Source organism: Terrapene carolina, unplaced genomic scaffold, assembly GCF_002925995.2.
Source record: "Terrapene carolina triunguis isolate 2854851 unplaced genomic scaffold, T_m_triunguis-2.0 Scaffold68, whole genome shotgun sequence".
NCBI classification, from domain to species: domain Eukaryota; kingdom Metazoa; phylum Chordata; order Testudines; family Emydidae; genus Terrapene; species Terrapene triunguis.
The window spans coordinates 76852097-76871805 of record NW_020664419.1 but is presented as its reverse complement, the minus strand read 5'-3'; the positions used below and the strand labels follow the sequence as shown (position 1 = coordinate 76871805).

General features: G+C 43.5%; 1 protein-coding gene across 1 annotated transcript in view; it reads left to right on the top strand.

The window, feature by feature from the left end:
* NTN4 (netrin 4) overlaps positions 1-19709 on the top strand; it is a 103170-nt gene that overhangs the window by 60155 nt on the left and 23306 nt on the right. The window contains exons 4-5 of the mRNA XM_024218145.1: positions 14543-14669; positions 18784-18972. Coding sequence (XP_024073913.1) covers positions 14543-14669; positions 18784-18972 — 316 coding nt within the window. The remainder of the gene's footprint in view (positions 1-14542; positions 14670-18783; positions 18973-19709) is intronic.

Here is a 19709-nt window from a genome sequence, read left to right as displayed (position 1 = left end):
TTTGTGTAGGTGTTGCCTTTTTTGGGTAGAAGGATGGCTGGAAGCCTGGCTCAGGGCACTGGGGGGATGAACAGATATTGTACAGTACCTGGGTCATGGACATACAGAGTTCATTTCACTCTTGGTTGAAACAGATGTAATTCCAGTGAAGTTAGTGGAGTTACATTGCTTACACCACGTCTGAATCTGGAGCAGAGTAGACTCTGGGTCACTTTTCTACATTAGCCAGGACAATTGACTACTAAGATGGCTAACATGGACATCTGATAAGCTTCTCTAAGAAAAATACGTTCAAGTTAGCTTCTAATATATAAAACAGTAGTCAAGAATGATATAAAACAAGAGGCTGTACTCACAGGTATTCATTTTTGTCTATATGCAGAGGTCTGTATGTTCCCCAATGAACACTCCATTAACTTTCACTTTGTGGGTGTTGTGGTAGCCATGAGTTTCAATAATTACTTAAATTTACCTTACCCAATAGCTAATTTCTCTGACTGCAACTTGGATCAGCTGGTTGGTATTATTCTGCATTCATCTGCTTCTGCTTGCTCATGTAGGGAAACCCCACAGGAAGACCTAGGCCTCTTAAAGAGACTTCCATTTTGGAACAGGGGATGGTAAACTTAGGTTGAAAGGCTTATGGTGGATGTACAAAGTAAATAAGAAATAAAGTTGGATATGAAACTACCAGGTTTGTTTGGGATTTAGAAACAGCTTTATTTCATTCTTAGCATCCAGGACTGCAATGGCTTTGAGACATGCAGATCAATATCATGATTTTGGTCATAGGAATGAAGGAGTGGCAATTGATTACTTAATTATTTACCATTAATAAATTAGACCTAATGTCAAATCTGTTTACATTATTACTGCAGATTGACTAATGATTATATGTCTCAAGTAAGTGGCAGGTTTTTTGTGCTGATAATTCTTAATTGTTCAAGCTGACCTATTGATTTTATGAATTATCTTCAATGGTCTACACATTCTTAAAGGAAAGTTGTTCATATCCAGTGTGTAGATTTGTTATTGCACCTGCTCTGTTTTTAAAAAGCCTCTGGAATTACATGTACCATAAAGGCTCACTCAGGTTTTACCAAATTATCATGGAAGTTAGAGACACAAGAGATTTGTTAGGTTATCTAGGTCATGTCTGGCCAATGGAAGATAGTTTCTGACAGTACATTTAAGTGCTTGGCACAGTTTAGTTTAAAGTACCTGGCTCTTATAGAGTGCTTTTCAACCACAGCTTCAAAGCACTGCACAAAGGAAATGAGCTCAGCCCAGGCTCTAGTAGCAGAAAGTTCTACAGCCACAAGCCCACCATCGAGATCAATCTGGACTCAACCATTTTAAAGTATACCCAGGGCTCCACCACCCAAAGGGTCCCTGCCAGTTGGAGCTGCTGTGAGAACCAGAAACTGGGCCTCAACTTGACAGATAATAAGCAGTGAAGAACATCTCTCACCGGTGCTTTGTGCTCTGCATTGGTTATCTATCCACTCCTGGGTCCCAAATGAACAGGAGCCCAACTGTCTCAGGGACTGTCTTATTTTCCAGCAGTTGCAACTTCTGAGTGGCCTTCAGGGTTAGCCCAAGCTATCAGCCTCCAGAGGTTGGGTTTTTGACATGTAGTTGTTACGCTGTCTGGAGTGGGTCATGACCGTGGGTGCTAATCTCAGGGCAGATGTCAAAAAACAAGGCAGACACCCCAAACTGATGGTATGTGCTATAATTAGATTTCACCAACCCAGTAACAAATGTGAACTCCTGAAGCACTATTACAATCTTACCACAGAGTCACAGACTGTCCCCTGGGGCATTCCAGTCTAGCTTGCCACCCAGGCAAGATGGACTAGAGATAGCTGGTTGCCATGCACCAAAGATCACAAAATATTCAGGTTGCTTCCAATCCCAAGAAACCACTTACCCCAGGTCATTTTGTACCTCAGATCTCACCAAAGACAATGCTCGTAGCCAATCCTGTAGGAAACTAACTAAGGATTTAGTAACTAGGAAAAAGAAATAAGAGAGTTATTTACAGGTTTAAGCAGGCAGCATATATACACAAATGAGTTACAGTCTATGGTTACAAAGGGTGACAGAGTTGTAGTAATCTGTCTGCACTGAATGTCTTTTAGGGCTAACCCAGGTTGGCCTGGGGATCTCTGCTTTTGTTTTTAGCTCTGGCCCTTGTGAGAGTCCAAACAGCAAAGAGAGAGAGAAAATTTGTGTGTGTCCATGTTTTATCCCCCTCTTCCAGCATTCAGGCTGATGGGAGGAGCTTTCTTGCACATAGCACTTTAATGGGTATGAGAGGGCTATTAACCCTGTCTTTTTATCATGATGTTCAACAATGGCCCACTTGGTTTTCATAGTCCTTGGTGGGCAGGGAGCCAGAGCAAGCATTTTTACAGTTATAAAACAAAACTTACATATTACCTTATAGCATGGGAACAGACATTACAAGTAAGATTAATGCATGAGGCAACTTACAAGCATTTTATATAGTCTAAACACTAAATACATCTTTACAACTCTAATGCCTATCTTGAATAATACTATCATACAGATGAGCTGGTTTCCAGTTATGAATTTGTTAGTGTTCAGCTGGAATCTGTCTTTGGTGTGAATTACAAGGACCAAAAATCAGTCCTTTTGTCAAGTCAGTGATCCCCAAAGAACAAGCAGGATTCAAGCCTAAACGCAGTTGTTGCAGCTGAGTTTTGGCCCTTGTAACGCACATCAAGACCGGATTACAGAGGAAATTTAAGACCAGCGCAGCCTTTGTAGGCCCGTCATCAGCCTACAATATGGTCTGAATTAAAGGCCTGATGCTGAAGCTTGCAAGGATTATCCCCTGCCCCAAAACACTATGCCTGCTATGGACGATGCTGAGCAAGAGGCAGCTACGTGTCCACTTGGGAAACAAAGTCAGTTCGCCCCAGTTCCTCAACAGTGGACTGCCACGAGGCTCAGTACTCGCGCTGACACTATTCAGTGTTTATATGAGCGACATGCCTCCAATGAAATCACGCAAATTGGCATATGCTGATGATCTTGCCCTGGCAACACAAGCAGCCACCTTCAGCAACATCGAGTCCACCTTGAACGGGGACCTAAACACCATGGAGGAATATTTCAGGAAATGGAGGCTCAAGCCAAATCCTCACAAAACAGCAGTCACTGCATTCCATCTTGATAACAGGAACGCTGAGCACACCCTGAAAGTGACCTTCTATGGCAACACTGTGCGACATGACCCCTCTCCAACCTATCTCAGCGTGAAGCTGGATCGCACTCTAACCTTCCAGGACCATCTGAAGAAGGTAGCTGCCAAGACGAAGACAAGGGTCAATCTGGTCCAAAAACTGGCAAGCACAAGCTGGAGAGCCTCAGTGTTACGGACATCAGCGATGGCCCTTGTGTACTCCGTAGCCTAGTACTGTGCACCGGTATGGACCCAAAGTAGCCATTCTTGACTTGTTGATGTCCAACTGAACACTGCAATGCAGTGCATCAATGGAACCCTCAAGTCGAGTTCAACACCTTGGCTGCCAGTGCTATCGCACATCGCTCACCATCCATTCACCATGACGCCGCAACCCTTTGGGAATTCCACAGGACCATGGAAAATTAAGTCTTCCCATCCACCAGGGCCTTAACATGGCAGATGCGGATACTTGCTGCACAAATGGAAAATTAAAAACTCTCCAGTGTGCGATTGTGGTCACCCAGAACAGACCATGGAACATGTAATGACTCCATGCCCGATTCACAGATACGAAGGAGACATCACAGCGATACTCTCTGCTACTCCAGACACAATTCTCTGACTTAACCATCTAAATATAAAATTATAGTTGTTGCTCTACATCAGCCATACGAAGAAGAAGTGCTTGGCTGATGTCTGCAGGTAAGAGCTGGCGTCACAGTAGTGTTTCCAGTGTTCCTCTCCACACATAATCAGATACCCTTTTTCCTAGGAGCCAGAATTATCCACCAGGTTCATCCCTTCCTGTAAGTGCTGCCCATCATCCCCATCTTCCCCTGCATTGCAGTGGGAGAGCAAACAAGCAGGGTGTACAGATTTGTTCTCTTATTGCTTGAAGAGGCATCTCTAATAATGTGATATAGTATTTTTATATTTACTCAATAAAAGAAATGAGAGATGAGCACATGCACAGGATCAGAACAGAGTTCGGCCTTACAACAGTTAAAAATGGATGGGAGGATGAATAATGTACGTTTTCAAAGCTATAATCAAGGTGTTGACCTCATAGCTCTGCTTAATATTCCCAGGCACTATGTCAATCTACCCCAAGGACTTTTTCAAGCTGTGTTTCATTTTCAAAGTTGAGCAGAGAAACTGACAGCATCTTTTGGTCTGTCAGTGAGCACAGCTTGCAAACTGCCTGACTTGACACCATCTAGCACCATCCAGCATATCCTAATAGTGAGACACTAAGGGTAGACCCACAGCTGGTGTGAGCTGGCTTATTTCCATTGAAGTCAGTGGAGCGATAAAACTTTACATCAACAGGTGGGTGCATAACTGGCTGGATAACCGTACTCAGAGAGTTGTTATTAATGGTTCCCAATCCTGCTGGAAAGGTATAACGAGTGGGGTTCCGCAGGGGTCTGTTCTGGGACCGGCTCTGTTCAATATCTTCATTAACGACTTAGATATTGGTATAGAAAGTACGATTATTAAGTTCGCGGATGATACCAAACTGGGAGGGATTGCAACTGCTTTGGAGGACAGGGTCATAATTCAAAATGATCTGGACAAATTGGAGAAATGGTCTGAGTTAAACAGGATGAAGTTTAACAAAGACAAATGCAAAGTGCTCCACTTAGGAAGAGAAAATCAGTTTCACACATACAGAATGGGAAGAGACTGTCTAGGAAGGAGTACGGCAGAAAGGGATCTAGGGGTTATAGTGGACCACAAGCTAAATATGAGTCAACAGTGTGATGCTGTTGCAAAAAAAGCAAACGTGATTCTGGGATGTATTAACAGGTGTGTTGTGAGCAAGACACGAGAAGTCATTCTTCCACTCTACTCTGCTCTGGTTAGGCCTCAGCTGGAGTATTGTGTCCAGTTCTGGGCACCGCATTTCAAGAAAGATGTGGAGAAATTGGAAAGGGTCCAGAGAAGAGCAACAAGAATGATTAAAGGTCTTGAGAACATGACCTATGAAGGAAGGCTGAAAGAATTGGGTTTGTTTAGTTTGGAAAAGAGAAGACTGAGAGGGGACATGATAGCAGTTTTCAGGTATCTAAAAGGGTGTCATAAGGAGGAGGGAGAAAACTTGTTCACCTTAGCCTCTGAGGATAGAACAAGAAGCAATGGGCTTAAACTGCAGCAAGGGAGGTCTAGGTTGGACATTAGGAAAAAGTTCCTAACTGTCAGGGTGGTTAAACACTGGAATAAATTGCCTAGGGAGGTTGTGGAATCTCCATCTCTGGAGATATTTAAGAGTAGGTTAGATAAATGTCTATCAGGGATGGTCTAGACAGTATTTGGTCCTGCCATGCGGTCAGGGGACTGGACTCGATGACCTCTCGAGGTCCCTTCCAGTCCTAGAATCTATGAATCTATGAAACTGAGGATCTGCCCCTAAACCGCTGAAAACATGGCTGTCCCTCTGCAAAAGGCTCTTCATTTCCTAGCAAGAACAAGGGAGGCTGTGAGAATTAGAGCACTCTCAATAATACGTTTAGTTGCATGGGCCCAGGTCCGGCACGGTATGTAGGCTCCTAACTTCCACTGCTTTCAATGGAAGTTAGGAGCTTAAATATCTTTGAGGATCTGGGCCATGGAGTTTAGATATCAACAACATAGGTGTCTTGCTAAATCCTGAAGATGGATACAAAACCGAAATTGGGTCTCAAATCAGGTGCCATGGTGATGAGCTAATTATAAATATCTAGATAGACTAGACTAGGATAGAGGGCAGAGAATAATTTCAGTAAGTGAACAGTTTATAAAACTGAGTGGCACATTAATTAGTGTAAAATGTACAAAAATAAAAGCCATGTTGGAGAATGACCATGCGTTAAACTCTTTTCCTCTGCACTTGCATCTTGCCCTCTTCCTGCAAAAAAAGATATACATTTAAAAATTAAATAAAAGAAACAGTCTATTAAAGTCTGTTTTCCCTCCCATCCATTGTCTATCTTATCTATTTCGATTGTAAGATCTTTGAGGCTAGGATTTTCTCTTACCATGTGTTTGTGTTAGGCAATGTACAGTTGGGGCTCTGATCTTGGCGGCGCATCTAGACACTACTGTAGGTACGTCTACACTGCAAAAAAAGGACCCTTGGCAGCAAGTCATAGTGCCTTGGTCAGCTGACACAGGCTCACACTATAGGGCTCTCACTTCAGGCTAAAAATAGCAGTGTAGATGTTCCCAAGCCCCATGAGGCCAAGTCAGTTAACCCGGGCTCTGAGACTTGTTGCCAATGGTCTTTTTTTTTGTAGTGTAGATACACTCAGAAATACAAATTAATAAATAACAAGTGACCTGACACATACGTTACTTGTAGACAGCACTTTCTTCTTGCTCACTACAGTGAATTCTGGAACGTAATAAATCACAGAGAAAGTATTTTATAAAGATTGACCAAAACACAAGCATATTTGCAATCTGAAAAGAAGCATTGGAAGGTATTAATTCAGCAACAAAAGGCAATGGAAGGAAACATGCCCTAGCAACTGTCTTTGTGCATAGAAATCAGTCACTCGTTTATCTTACACAAGTCAACTTTTGTAACACTGTTTGCATTGTATAGCATAATGAGTGACATTACAACAGAGCTGTCAAGCTAAGAAGGGAAATAGTGTGAAAGTGAACTAGGACATAAAGACCCCAGGACAGAAAGAAAAATAATGGGAAAAGGAATTTCTGGTTAAATTAACCGATGACTGTGTGAATGCTTGAAGCAGTGAAAGGAACTGAGAATTGTGTTTGTGTATTTAGCAATGTTCCATAATGATCCGAGATGGAAAAGCCTTATAGTTGCAAATGTAAATTGAAGGAAATGAAAAAAAATCTGCTCCTTCCATCAACAATGAGTGGGAGCCAAGCTCTGCATTCAGGTGAACATGGGGCCTCTAGAGAGAAATCATTGGAAGCCTATGTGTGCCTTCAACTGCAGAATCTGGCCATATCAGATTACCAGGTACTCATTACCAACTTTACCTCTCTAACCACTTTTATACCCCACTCCTAATTCCACAGTTGCTTTCCCATTGACTGTAGTATTATCGGTGACTGTAGGCCCTGTCTGCCATATTGTATAGTTCCTGCAAGCATCATGTTAGCACTAGTGTAGGCTGGGCTTTAGGTGTTCTTGTTCCTCTAGCTATTCTCCTTTCCCTCTACTTCCCCTTCACTTGTCCTTTCCCCCCTTTCATTGGCATGCATTACAATAGTTCTTTATGATAAAAATACATGTCTGTGTTGTGTGCTGCTAAAACACGCTGATTTGCTGATGCTTCGTTCTCTACCTGTTTCCACTGCACGAGACTCTTCAGACACACCAGGAATAATGTATATGGCTTTGTTTACTGAGCTGAAAGTTGGATACGTGTTTTTAGGTTAGCACAGGTGTAAGGGGGGTTGCTAGTAATTCCAGTGCTATTAGACAGAGCAGAGAGATGAGGCTGGAAGCCTCTGTTTATCCACAGAACTGTACCGCACAGGAAGGACAAGCTTCTCTGCACTGCCGTCCCTGATCTGAGGGATGATCCCTAAGGGTGATAAGAGCCCTTAAGCCCATTCAGCCCTTGGCCTTTCAACTGAAATTGCCAATGGGGGCTAAGTAGTGCCACTTGTGTTGATGTTTTCGGTAAAGTAGATCTCAGTCCATGCCAAACTAGACAGAGCCCAGCAAACTCATTTCACTCAGGCCCCCGAACAGCCATCAGATGGTAACAGCTTCCAGTCTCCACTGCCCTGAGTTGGATTTGAAGAACGGATATTCTCATTTTGGAAAAGGGATAACGTGGGGGTGGTGGGAAAGGCTTCTGAAGATGCTCATTCAGCACAGCATGATAAGCCTTGAAAAAGGGGATTGCATGGCAATATGCCCCTGATGCCTAAAGGAAGCCCCCCAAAAAGGACTCACTGGGATTTACAATACGGGACAAAGTCAGGACCCAAGAGCACAATTTGAGACTTAGAAGTGGGGAGATTTCAGTGGCTATCAGGAAAGACTTGGTGTGAGATCTAGTTCACCTTGCCAGGAACTGATAGTGTCCGCAAATGTCAGTGGGAGTGGCACAGGTGCGTCAGGGCAGTGTGTGGTCCTACCTTTTCTATGATCTAAGATAACAAGTGAGCTCAGCAGGGCCTGGTGTTTCACGTTTAGTTCTAAGACACAAGCACAGCAGCATGTGGCCATAACAGCAGTTCCATTCCCCATTCTTTTTTCTTCCTTTCTCCCTTTTCCCCATCCCGCTTTCTGGCTCCTTTTTCCCCCTCCCTCACCCTCATACCCTGAAAAAGGGTTCCTCTACTTGCCCGTGCAGAGCAGGGCATCGAACACTTTGTCTTTGCAGTCTCGCAGCTGTTCTGTTTCTGAGCAGGTGTCACTTCTGTCTGGCTGCAAACAGCTGACCAGCATTGTGACCTCTGACTCCTTCCTCCCTGAGCTGCTGTAATGTCTTGGTGGTGCTGCAGTATAGGCCAATGCTGAACTGTCACTACACAGGACCACACATCACTTGTGCTAGTGGGGCTAGTTAAACTGCAACAAGCCTCCAATAAACACACGTACTGCACTGTGATGTCACTGAACAAATCAGGCAGCAGTAGGAGACTTGCTATAGAAGAGAAAGCTTCCATCTCTGGTTAATCAGACAGAGAAAGCACTGCCAATGCACCTCAACTCTGATCAACAATTCAGCCTTACCTCTGTTATTGCAGTTCTGGGCTGTCAAAGGCTACTAATTCTACTTCGTGTGGTACTATCACTGTACCCCCCACCAACTTTCTGTTTGGAATTGTTCGGTTTACCACACAAGAGAACTATGTCTTAAAAAGAAAGTCAGCCACACGGGAGTCATGCATCTACTCTGCCACTTTGTCTCTATCTGAACAGAAATTGTGCCAATTAGACCACCTGAGGAGCTGACTCTTGTGGGGTGCTCTTCACCATAGCACCTGAAAGCTCTCAAAACAGTTCTCATCACTGCAGTAGAAAGGCCCTCACACTTTCTCGTAGCCCTGATATTTTTACTCCTTAAGCTAATAGGTTGAAAGCTCATTTAGAACCACAGTAAGCACAATGAGTGCAAAGAACATATCTAGTGAAGTTATTCAGAGAGCTCTTCTAAACGTGACCTGTTTATCATTCTGATCACAACAGTCTCTCTTTGTTATACCTGGGTTTTATGACTGCTCACACTTTCTTGATTAGAGTCGTTTTCTCCAGAGGTCAAGTGCCAAGTTATTCAGTGGTTGGCATTCTTGCTATATATACCATATTAATGGACAAGTATTGGGACACACAACCCATGCTGTTTATCTCTGCCCCTTCTTCCCTCCTGTTCTGGCAGTATAATGTAACGTATTATAAGACACTGACATATACAATTCATTACAGAAAGGGGGTGCTATACTTTGGGTCCATGTGTCCTTTTCTTGGGGTGGTGTCCATGATATCTCTTTGTTGAAGTTCAAGGGTGCTTGATCCTTCTCATTATTTGTAACTGCTGTTTTGCTCTATTGTTGTGAATTGTTTTGAGTTGCCACTTTTTTTTTTTTCATGGCCAATGGGCATGGGAAGAATTGCTGAACACTTAGGCTAGACTGTGGCTTTAGGCACAGCCCTGGGCAAGGTGTGGTACCTCAGGAGTATGTGCCCCAGGAGTATCGAGGAGGCATAATGTCTCAGAGACAAATGCCAGCAGCAAACCGTGACACTCCCCTACAGCAGCTCAGCTGTGCTGGCTGGCAAGGAGGAGGTGTGTAGCCAAGGCTGCACTCAATCCCCACCCACTCCCTGACTGCTAGATCCAGGGAGATGAATGCTCAGACTGCCCAGGTAGGAGAGTAAGGGTGGTTTTTACACCTTAGTCTCCTGTGCAGGTGTGAAGTCCAAATCACAATCTAGCCCTAAATAAGTCATCCTCATGCAGTGTGTGTTTGTAAAGGTCGGTACGCTAGCTCAACAGTGCTAACCAGCCAGAATGTGGCACCGTGGCTGCAAAAGTCCTACAGACTCATCATGCAAAGAGCCTAATCCTGATTCAGAAGACACTGTTCTTTTACCACAGCCACAGAACAGCAGTTTCCCTTAGTGGTTTCCCTTATTTCTCTCCCCCACCAAACGCATGTATCCACGGACCTTGTGGCTCCCTCTTCCCTGATAGCTGTATAAGTCACGTGGGGAACTCCACTAAACATGCTCAAGGATTTCTTCGACACAAACATGGTCTAAGAGGTTAGTTACAGTCTAACTGTCAAACAGCCAAAGTCTTACATAATACAGGTCTGTCTCATCTTACGCGGGGGTTTCGTTCCGCGGTTAGCGCGTAAAGTGAAAACCGCGTATAGCCAAAACCCCATTGAGTTCAATGGCGGGCGAAATCGCCCGCACTACAGGTATAGTATTAAAATTGTTGTTTTTCTCTTTTTTTTGTTTTTTTGTTTTTGTTTTTTGTTTGTTTGTTTGTTTTTGCCGACTGCGTAAAGTTGAAATCGCGCACGTTAAATGCGCGTAAGATGCGACAGACCTGTACTCAGCAATAGAAATATCATCAAAGTGTTACATACTCAAACAAAAAAAACACAGCCACCAGATCCAGGTAGGTGTAATACATTTTTCCCACTGTGCAGCTGGACATTTCTGAGACAAACAGTATTTACAAAATACCTGCTTGCCCACTCCGGGCGTGGGCTAAGCAGGGGTTGTTTACAGTATGTTCAAGGCCCCTTTCTGTTTAGTTTCTTTCAGGAGTACATAATAGTCCCATGTTTACATACACATTTTTCTCCAGAATCTTTTTTTTTTAGTGTGAGGCCCAGTTGCAAACAGTGCACTGAGAAATAAGGTTATAAAAGCACAAACAGAAGAGTTTAAGGTACCATTTTACAGCAGTAATTAAAAACACATCCAGATATTAAGCCAGATTCATCAGCACACTCTGACTGCTTTCAATTGCTCCTGCAACCCAAAGCAGCCATAAATCTGGCGTAACTAGCCGGTCAAGCTGGCTTTGCAGCTGTTGTGCAATGTCGGAGCAGCACAAAGCAGCCAGAGTGGACCAGTGAATCTAGCTCATTATCTTAATGGGAAGTAATCTGAGCAAGCTTGTTTGATTTATTAGCTTCTGTTCTATATAATTTTAAGTGTAGCTGGAGAAGGGGAAAAGCCAAGCAATTAGGTGGTGTTCAACTCTCATTTAGAGCAAAAATGAAACATTGAAAGATCTTTTGAGCTTGGATATCAGTCAGACATCTGAAGAAAGACTCTCATTTCAAATGCCCTGAATACTGTTTTACATTTATTTTTCTATTACTGCTCTTGGTAAATTTTTATTTAAAAATAAAACACCTCTGTTTGGTCAACTCAATTTAGATATACCTATCTCATAGAGCTGGAAGGGACCCTGAAAGCTCATTGAGTCCAGCCCCCTGCCTTCACTAGCAATACCAAGTACTTATTTTGCCCCAGATCCCTAAGTGGCCCCCTCAAGGATTGAGCTCACAACCCGGGGTTGAGGAGGCTAATGCTCAAACCACTGAGCTATCCCTTTCCAGATACTAGGAGGCCTTTACAAATTTCATCATGTGGAAGTTAGAAAGGGGTTGCAAGCACTTTGGAAGACAGGACTAGAATTCAAAACAAGCGAGACAAACTGGAGAACTGGTCTGAAATCAACAAGATGAAATTCAATAAAGACAAGTGCAAAGTACTATACATAGGAAGGAAAAATCAAATACACAACTACAAAATGAGGAATAGCTGGCTAGGTGGTAATACTGCTGAAAAGAATCTGAGGATTATAGTGGATCACAACTTGAATATGAGTCAACAATGTGATGCAGTTACACAAAAGGCCAATACCATTCTGGGGTGTATTAACAGGAGTGTTGTATGTAAAACACAGGTGTCATGCTGTACTGGGCACTGGCAAGGCCTCAGCTGGAGCATTGTGTCCAATTCTGTGTGCCACACTTTAGGAAAGACGAGGACAAATTGGAGAGAGTCCAGGGAGAGCAACAAAAATGATAAAAGGTTTAGAAAACCTGACCTATGAAAAAAGATTTTAAAAACCGGGCATCTTTAGTCTTGAGAAATGAAGACTGAGGAGGAACCTGATAATAGTCTTCAAATCTGTTAAGGGCTGTTATAAAGAGGATGGTGATCAGTTGTTCTCCATGTCCACTGAAGGTAGGACAAGAAATACTGGGTTTAATCTGCATCAAGGGAGATTTAGTTTAGATATTAGGAAATCTTTCTGACTATAAACACTCTAACAGGCTTCCAAGGGAGGTTGTGGAATCCCCCTCATTGGAGATTTTTAAGAACATGTTAGACAAACACCTGTCAGGGCTGGTCTAGTTGTATTTGGTCCTACCTCAGCACAGGGGCTAGATTTGATGATCTCTCGAGGTCCCTTCCAGCCCTACATTTCTGTTATTCTAAGTGCTCCAAAAAGTATGCATTGGTTACAATAGCAAAGTCCTCATTAATGTTTTTTGATAACATGGATGATTGATGAAGTTGCTTCCCATATTAAGAGATGTGCCTGCACACCTGCAATATCTTGCAGATCACCTTTGATTCATGGCCTGGTTACAACTGAGCACCACAACACATTTTCAGTTTGCAGGTATTCATGAGGCTCAAGACTCATCTAACATGTATCTGACTGCAATAGCCTTCAATGGGCCATGCTGGTATCTGAGAATAGTCACACCACAGTGGTACTCTGGCCACACCCACTTTCCCTTGGTGACACTTCTAACGTGTTCCCTATGCTAGCGGCTAGAAGAGGGGTTGGTAGAGCACTAGCTTTCCATCACCTGAGGGTTCCCCTTGCGCTCGGCTTTCCAGCTGTTATGCACCACGGGAGCAGTGCAAAGCAGCCTGAAGGGCTGCAGATCTGGCCCTAAGTGTGTACCCATACTTATGGCTTTCATATAATGGTACATGATAAACTATGGGAACTCAGAGAGTACGCTACTAAAACTACTCTCTATATTAATAATCTATCTGTTTTAGGGCTTTATTCTGTCACCCATCACCATGGTATCTGTGCACCTTCAACATTAAATCAATAGCAAGAGCATCCTGAGTGGATTTCACAGCATCTCTGGCTCTTCTCCCTTGCAGAGAAAAACTCTGCCTCTCTCTCTCTGTATGGTGGAAAGATTTTTTTCAAAGAGGAAGGTTCTGGAGTGTTTTCAAAAGCCAGTTAGACTCTGGCTTCACCTAATCTCCTCTGGAAGTTCATTCCATAGCCGGAGCCCCTCAACCAATAGTGCTTTGAAAATCACAAGAAGAGTTTGGGATGTTATATATTTGTATATATGGTTGAAAGCGTAAATGCAGACTATTTTGTCTAGCTTCAGACTAGTGAGGCAGACACTGTGCAGGCCCTTTTCAGTTTTATCCGTTATTATTTAACTATTGCAATGGTGCCCAGAACCGGGGTCAGGACTCCATTGGACTAGGTCAGTGATTCCCAAACTTTAGCAACCTGTGAACTCCTTTCACCAAAATGTCGTCTCGCAAACCCCCTCCTAAAAATGAATATTTCCAGGGATTTTCTCTTTTACCTGAGTATAAATTATAAAAGCAGTGATCTTGGAAATATAAAATTTGTTTTTATGACATGCATATTACATACTATTATTAATTATTATTTATCATTACACTATTTTTATTACATTATGAAAATGGCAACACTCTTCCGAGCCCTCACTTTCGTAGCTTGTATCACTTTGAATAAGCTTGTTATAAGACAAGGCTCCTCTGTTTCATCAAAAAGTATCAGATGTGAAACATCATGAAGGTATCTAAGAAGCCAACTCAAGAGTTCCTCTTACACAAGCATTCAGGTCTTGAGCAGTTCAGGCAAACAACACATGTTACAACAAAGCCTAAACTTGTTCTTCATAATAATTTTAAAAACAACACTAGCTGCCTATTTAATTTTAAAAACAGCAAAAAATATCCACCTCCCTTTCCATTTCTTGTAAGGAGTCTTGAAGTTTAAATCTCCTCATTGTGATAGACATGCTTGCTTTGATCTGCTTAGTTCTTGGAAATCCAGGGGCTCTGGGCTGCTGGTCCTGTGGTGCCCGGGGTCCCTAGGGACAGCTCTGTCCGCCATTAGGGAATTTTTTCCCGAGAACCCCCTGTAATATTTTGTGAACCCCCCAGGGGTTCACAAACCCCAGTTTGGGAACCACTGGACTAGGTGCTGAACAAACACATATAAAGACACAGTCACTGCTCCCAGAGACCTTGCAGTCTATGCTGTGAATGATCCTGGTTCTGTTTTCCTTCACTAGGTCCATGGAAGGTGCATGTGTAAGCACAATACAGCAGGCCACCACTGTCAGCACTGTGCTCCACTCTACAATGACCAGCCCTGGCAGGCTGCAAATGGCAAAACTGGAGCCCCAAAAGAATGTCGATGTAAGTAACCGATTCATGAAAATGCCTCAAGACTGTCAGCATAAATGAAATTCCTTATCACACCCCTTTCTCTGATATTTCAAAAAGGTAGCTAATAGCCAGACGACAGATGGTTGTTTGTGAAGTAACTTACTGAGTAGAGAACTGACGTCAGCATCCACCTCATGTTTAAACATTGGTAACTGCTCTGTTTGCAAAGCTGCTAGCATGTAAATTCTACCAAGAACATGTTAGGTATTTGCTTGGCTTTCTTGTGGAATCAAAGCACAACTACTCGAGATGTTGGGCTCCTATTGCAGGCACAGTGCAGTTAAACAGAATGTATTGGACACTGGATGAGAGACAGAACTACAGATAAAGAGTTGGCACAGCTTTCATTTTCTGGCTTTTCAGTATAAAGTAGAATCAGCCATAACTAACAACTGTTTGTATGATACACTATAAATTAATGAAGATGTACTTTTTTTTTTTGTTGGGTTGTTATTTGGGGGGGGGGGTTGCCATTTTAAATATTGCCAGGAGATTTTAAATGTTGGTATTTAATATCCAATGTTAAAGATTAAGGCCAACATTTTTTTAAAGTGTCCACTAATTTGGTGTGCATGAAGTTCTAGGTGCCTAACTTGTCACTTTTAAGGCTGGATTTCAGAGTTTCTAAGCACTCATAATTCCAAATGAAGTGAACAAGAGCTGTAGGCTCTCAGCAGCTCTAGAAGAATCAGCTCCGAAGTGTCTTACCTGGTGCCACTCAAGAAATCCACAACTCTGGTCATTGCTCCTATACACAGGGTGTTCTCCAGGAAGGCATCAGGGCTTCCGAATGCCCTCCTGCCCCTGGTCTGAAATAGCCCAGATTTGCCATCTTTCATGTTTTGCCTGGCTTTTGAAGGAGTTAGGGTAGACTGAAATACTGGCCAGTGTTTTGATGTGGTATTATTTGTATTTAGAGCTGCTCCTGGATAGAAGGGTGAGCTGACTGCAATTTTTGTTTCATTTTGGAATATTCAATGATTGGGAGAATTCTCAGAGCCTGTGTATGTGTAACCCTTGTGCTTTATACTGCAATAGTTTATTTTTCAGTCCAAAGGTTCAAAGCCAAACCTTCTGCCCGTGAATCATGTTCTTCTTTCTCCCTCCCTCTCAGTCTCTCAGTTTCTCTTGTATTTATAACATTTTCTGCTGAGCTCTGGTTGGCTCATATCTCAGACAGAGATTATGTAAGACCTGCCTGACCATAATGATGACTTTCTATGAAGATTTAAGAAATCTACTGAATATGCTCAGTAGCTACCACATACTTCTCTGGACATTTCTAGCTGAGTCCCTGGCTCTGCTCTCTGCATGTGTGCAGAGACACAGCTATCCATTCACCTTCCCAATGCTACTCTCTTTTTCTTTGGACTTAAAAATAAGATGTTGCTTTATATTTTGCATTTGGGCACTCTTGTAGTGTTCTAAATTGAAAGAAAAAATAAAATAATAATTAAAGAATTTGATGAAAGTGTCATTCTCTAGAAGTAACAAATTTGTGAATGGTTTCAGAGTGGTAGCCGTGTTAGTCTGTATCAGCAAAAACAACGAGGAGTACTTGTGGCACCCTAGAGACTAACAAATTTATTTGGGCATAAGCTTTCGTGGGCTAAAACCCACTTCATCATAGAACTTTAGAAATGTAGGGCTGGAAGGGACCTCCAGAAGTCATCAAGTCCAACCCCTGTGCTGAGGCAGGACCAAGTATACCAGGACCATCCCTGACAGATGTTTGTCCAACATAGAATCATCATAGAATCATTGAATCATAGAATATCAGGGTTGGAAGGGACCTCGGGAGGTCATCTAGTTCAACCCCCTGCTCAAAGCAGGACCAATCCCCAACTAAATCATCCCAGCCAGGGCTTTGTCAAGCCGGGCCTTAAAAACCTCTAAGGAAGGAGATTCCACCACCTCCCTAGGTAACCAATTCCAGTGCTTCACCACCCTCTTAGTGAAAAAGTTTTTCCTAATATCCAACCTAAACCTCCCCCACTGCAACTTGAGACCATTACTCCTTGTTCTGTCATCTGCTACCACTGAAAACAGCCTAGCTCCATCATTGTAGGTTTTTAACACCGTATGTCTACTGGATGCTGCTGGCAGATACGGTGCTGCAGCGCTACACAGCAGCATCCCCTTGCCTTGCCTTGCAGACAGCAGACAGTGCAGTATGACTGGTAACCGTCATCATCGTCTCATGGGTGCTCCTGGCTGGCCTCGGTGAGGTTGGTCAGGGGTACCTGAGCAGACCTGGGTGCTCCTGGCTGGCCTTGGTGAGGTAGGTTGGGGGCGCATGGACAAAAAAGGGAATGACTCCAGGTCATTCTCGTCTTTAAGTTTTGTGTAATGGAGGTTCAGTCCTGCCTGGAATATCATGCCAGCTGGAGGCTTCTGCCTCAGGCTGCTCTCCTAGTCGGCAGCACTGCGCGGTCGCACCTACCCCCGCCTACCCCTTGCTTCCAGGGCTCACAATCAGATACTTTTTGCTGCAAATAAAAAAATAAAGCTGCCGTTTAGAACTGTCCCCCAACATACATATCCTGGGACATTTTGTATTTTACCAGTGTCAACCAAAGGCCCACACACAAATGGAGATTCAGTCCTGCCTGTGCTTCTATCCTAGTGCTTATCACAGATTCCCATTTTCAGCTATAGGCTGAGCAAGTGCAGAATGGTGGTTCACTCGACTTCGCTGTAAGCCAACCGCCCTCCCCTCCTCCCTTTGATCTCTGCTTGCAGAGGCAATAAAGTATGTGTTGTTTCAGATTCGTGCATTCTTTATTACTTCATCACACAAAAGGGGGGATAACTGCCAAGGTAGCCCAGGAGGGGTGGGGGAGGAGGGAAGCAACAGGTGGGGTTGTTGTAGGGGCACCCCCTAGAATGGAATGCAGCTCATCATTTCTGCGGGATGTCTGGGGCTCTGACCCGGAGCGGCCGTTTGCCTCTCTGGTTCTTTAGTAGGCTTGCCTGATATTCTAGGCAGGACTGACTCTCCATTAGACAAAACTTAAAGAAGAGAATGACCTGGGGAGTCATTCCCATTTTTGTCCAGGCGCCCCCCGACCAACCTCACCGAGGCCGGCCAGGAGCACCCATGACAGCAGCAGACGGTACAGTATGACTGGTAACCATCTTTGCCAACTTGCAAAGCAGCAGACAGTACAGTATGGCTGGTAACCGTCTTTGCCAACTTGCAAAGCAGCAGACGGTACAGTATGGCTGGTAACCGTCTTTGCTAACTTGCAAAGGCAAGGGGATGCTGCTGTGTAGCGCTGCAGTACCGCGTCTGTCAGCAGCATCCAGTAGACATACGGTGACAGTGAAAAAAGGCTGAACGGGCTCCATGGTTGCCGTGCTATGGCGTCTGCCCGGGCAAGCCAGGGAAAAGGGCGCGAAATGATTGTCTGCCATTGCTTCCACGGATGGAGGATTGACTGATGACATTTACCCATAACCACCCGCGACAAATTTTTGGCTCCATCAGGCATTGGGATCTCAACCCAGAATTCCAGTGGGCGGGGGAGACTGCGGGAACTATGGGATAGCTATGGGATAGCTATCCACAGTGTAACGCTCTGGAAGTCGACACTAGCCTCGGTACATGGACGCACACCACCGAATTAATGTGCTTAGTGTGGCCACTTGCACTCGACTTTATACAATCGGTTGCCAAAAATCTAATTCTGTAAATTCGGAGTAATCCCGTAGTGTAGACATACCCTAAGAAAATGAAGAAAATAAACAATATTGACAAGATGTTAGAGGACTTACATTACATTAAAACATGAATCCCTAATTCATTAGACTCAAACCAACATAACTCATGTTATGGCCCCCCACAGGGCACAGGTCTCACTTGCAAGATTCCTTGAACAGTTAGTTACACTGGAAATGTGAGTGCTGGTATAACTGGGTACTTTTTTTAAAGACATCTGCTGGCCTGTATGTACATTTGATTTTCTTTGCTGTTTCAGCTACTGCTGTATGTTCATTTTTCAGCATTTGCATTAACCTTTTATACACACCATAATCTTTCCTTTTTTAATGAGTCTTTTTGTTCCCTTTGGCTTGATCCCAGCATGTAAATGTAATGGGCATGCTGACATGTGTCATTTTGACATGGATGCATGGCTGGCCTCGGGGAATCGCAGTGGTGGAGTCTGTGATAACTGTCAACACAACACTGAAGGGCAGCATTGCCAGCGTTGCAAGCCAGGCTTCTACCGAGATCTCAGAAGGCCTTTCTCTGTCCCAGATGCCTGCAAACGTAAGTCACTGTCAATTAACTAATAAAATACCTACTGAAACTTGAGGGTTAAATACTAGAAGACAAGATCCTCCCATCTTTCATTCATGCTGCTTTAACAGGGGGCTGTAAGCTCTCAACAGTACATTTACTTCTTCATCTTTGGGTTTGTTTAAGGCTGCTTACAAAAAACAGTAGAGTTTGCCAGACTAAGGGTCAGCACTCTGGCTCTCCATAATTTAGTATTATTTATACACTGGAGGGGCTGACAGCTGCCTCTTCACTTAAATGAGGATTCCTGAGCTATTTTTGGAGAACAGATCTCCGTATCAGCACATCTTCTGCATTAGTATTGGCAGAAGCCCTGAAATGGATGGTTTGGCCAAAAGTGGATGGAATTAGCAAAAACCAACAACCCTAATTCATCTGACTCTCAGAAGCAGGTGGATCTGAAGGGAGAAATTTCAGTGTGAGTTAACATTATTCCAGCAAGTTTGACTCTGGTGAGACTTCTGAGTTATATAGTCCATAGGGAGATCCAAAGGCAAAAATCACCCAGGAACATTCTGAGGGATTTGTGACATGTAGAGAACTTCAAATCCACAGACCACATTGAATGGATTACAATGAGAGAGAAATGTAGTGAGCCAAGTAATGCTCTCAGCTACACTGCTACAAACTCCACTGATTTCACAAGATGTATCTTACACTGGCATAAGAGAGCATAATCTGGTGCCGTCTCTTCATATGTAGCAGAC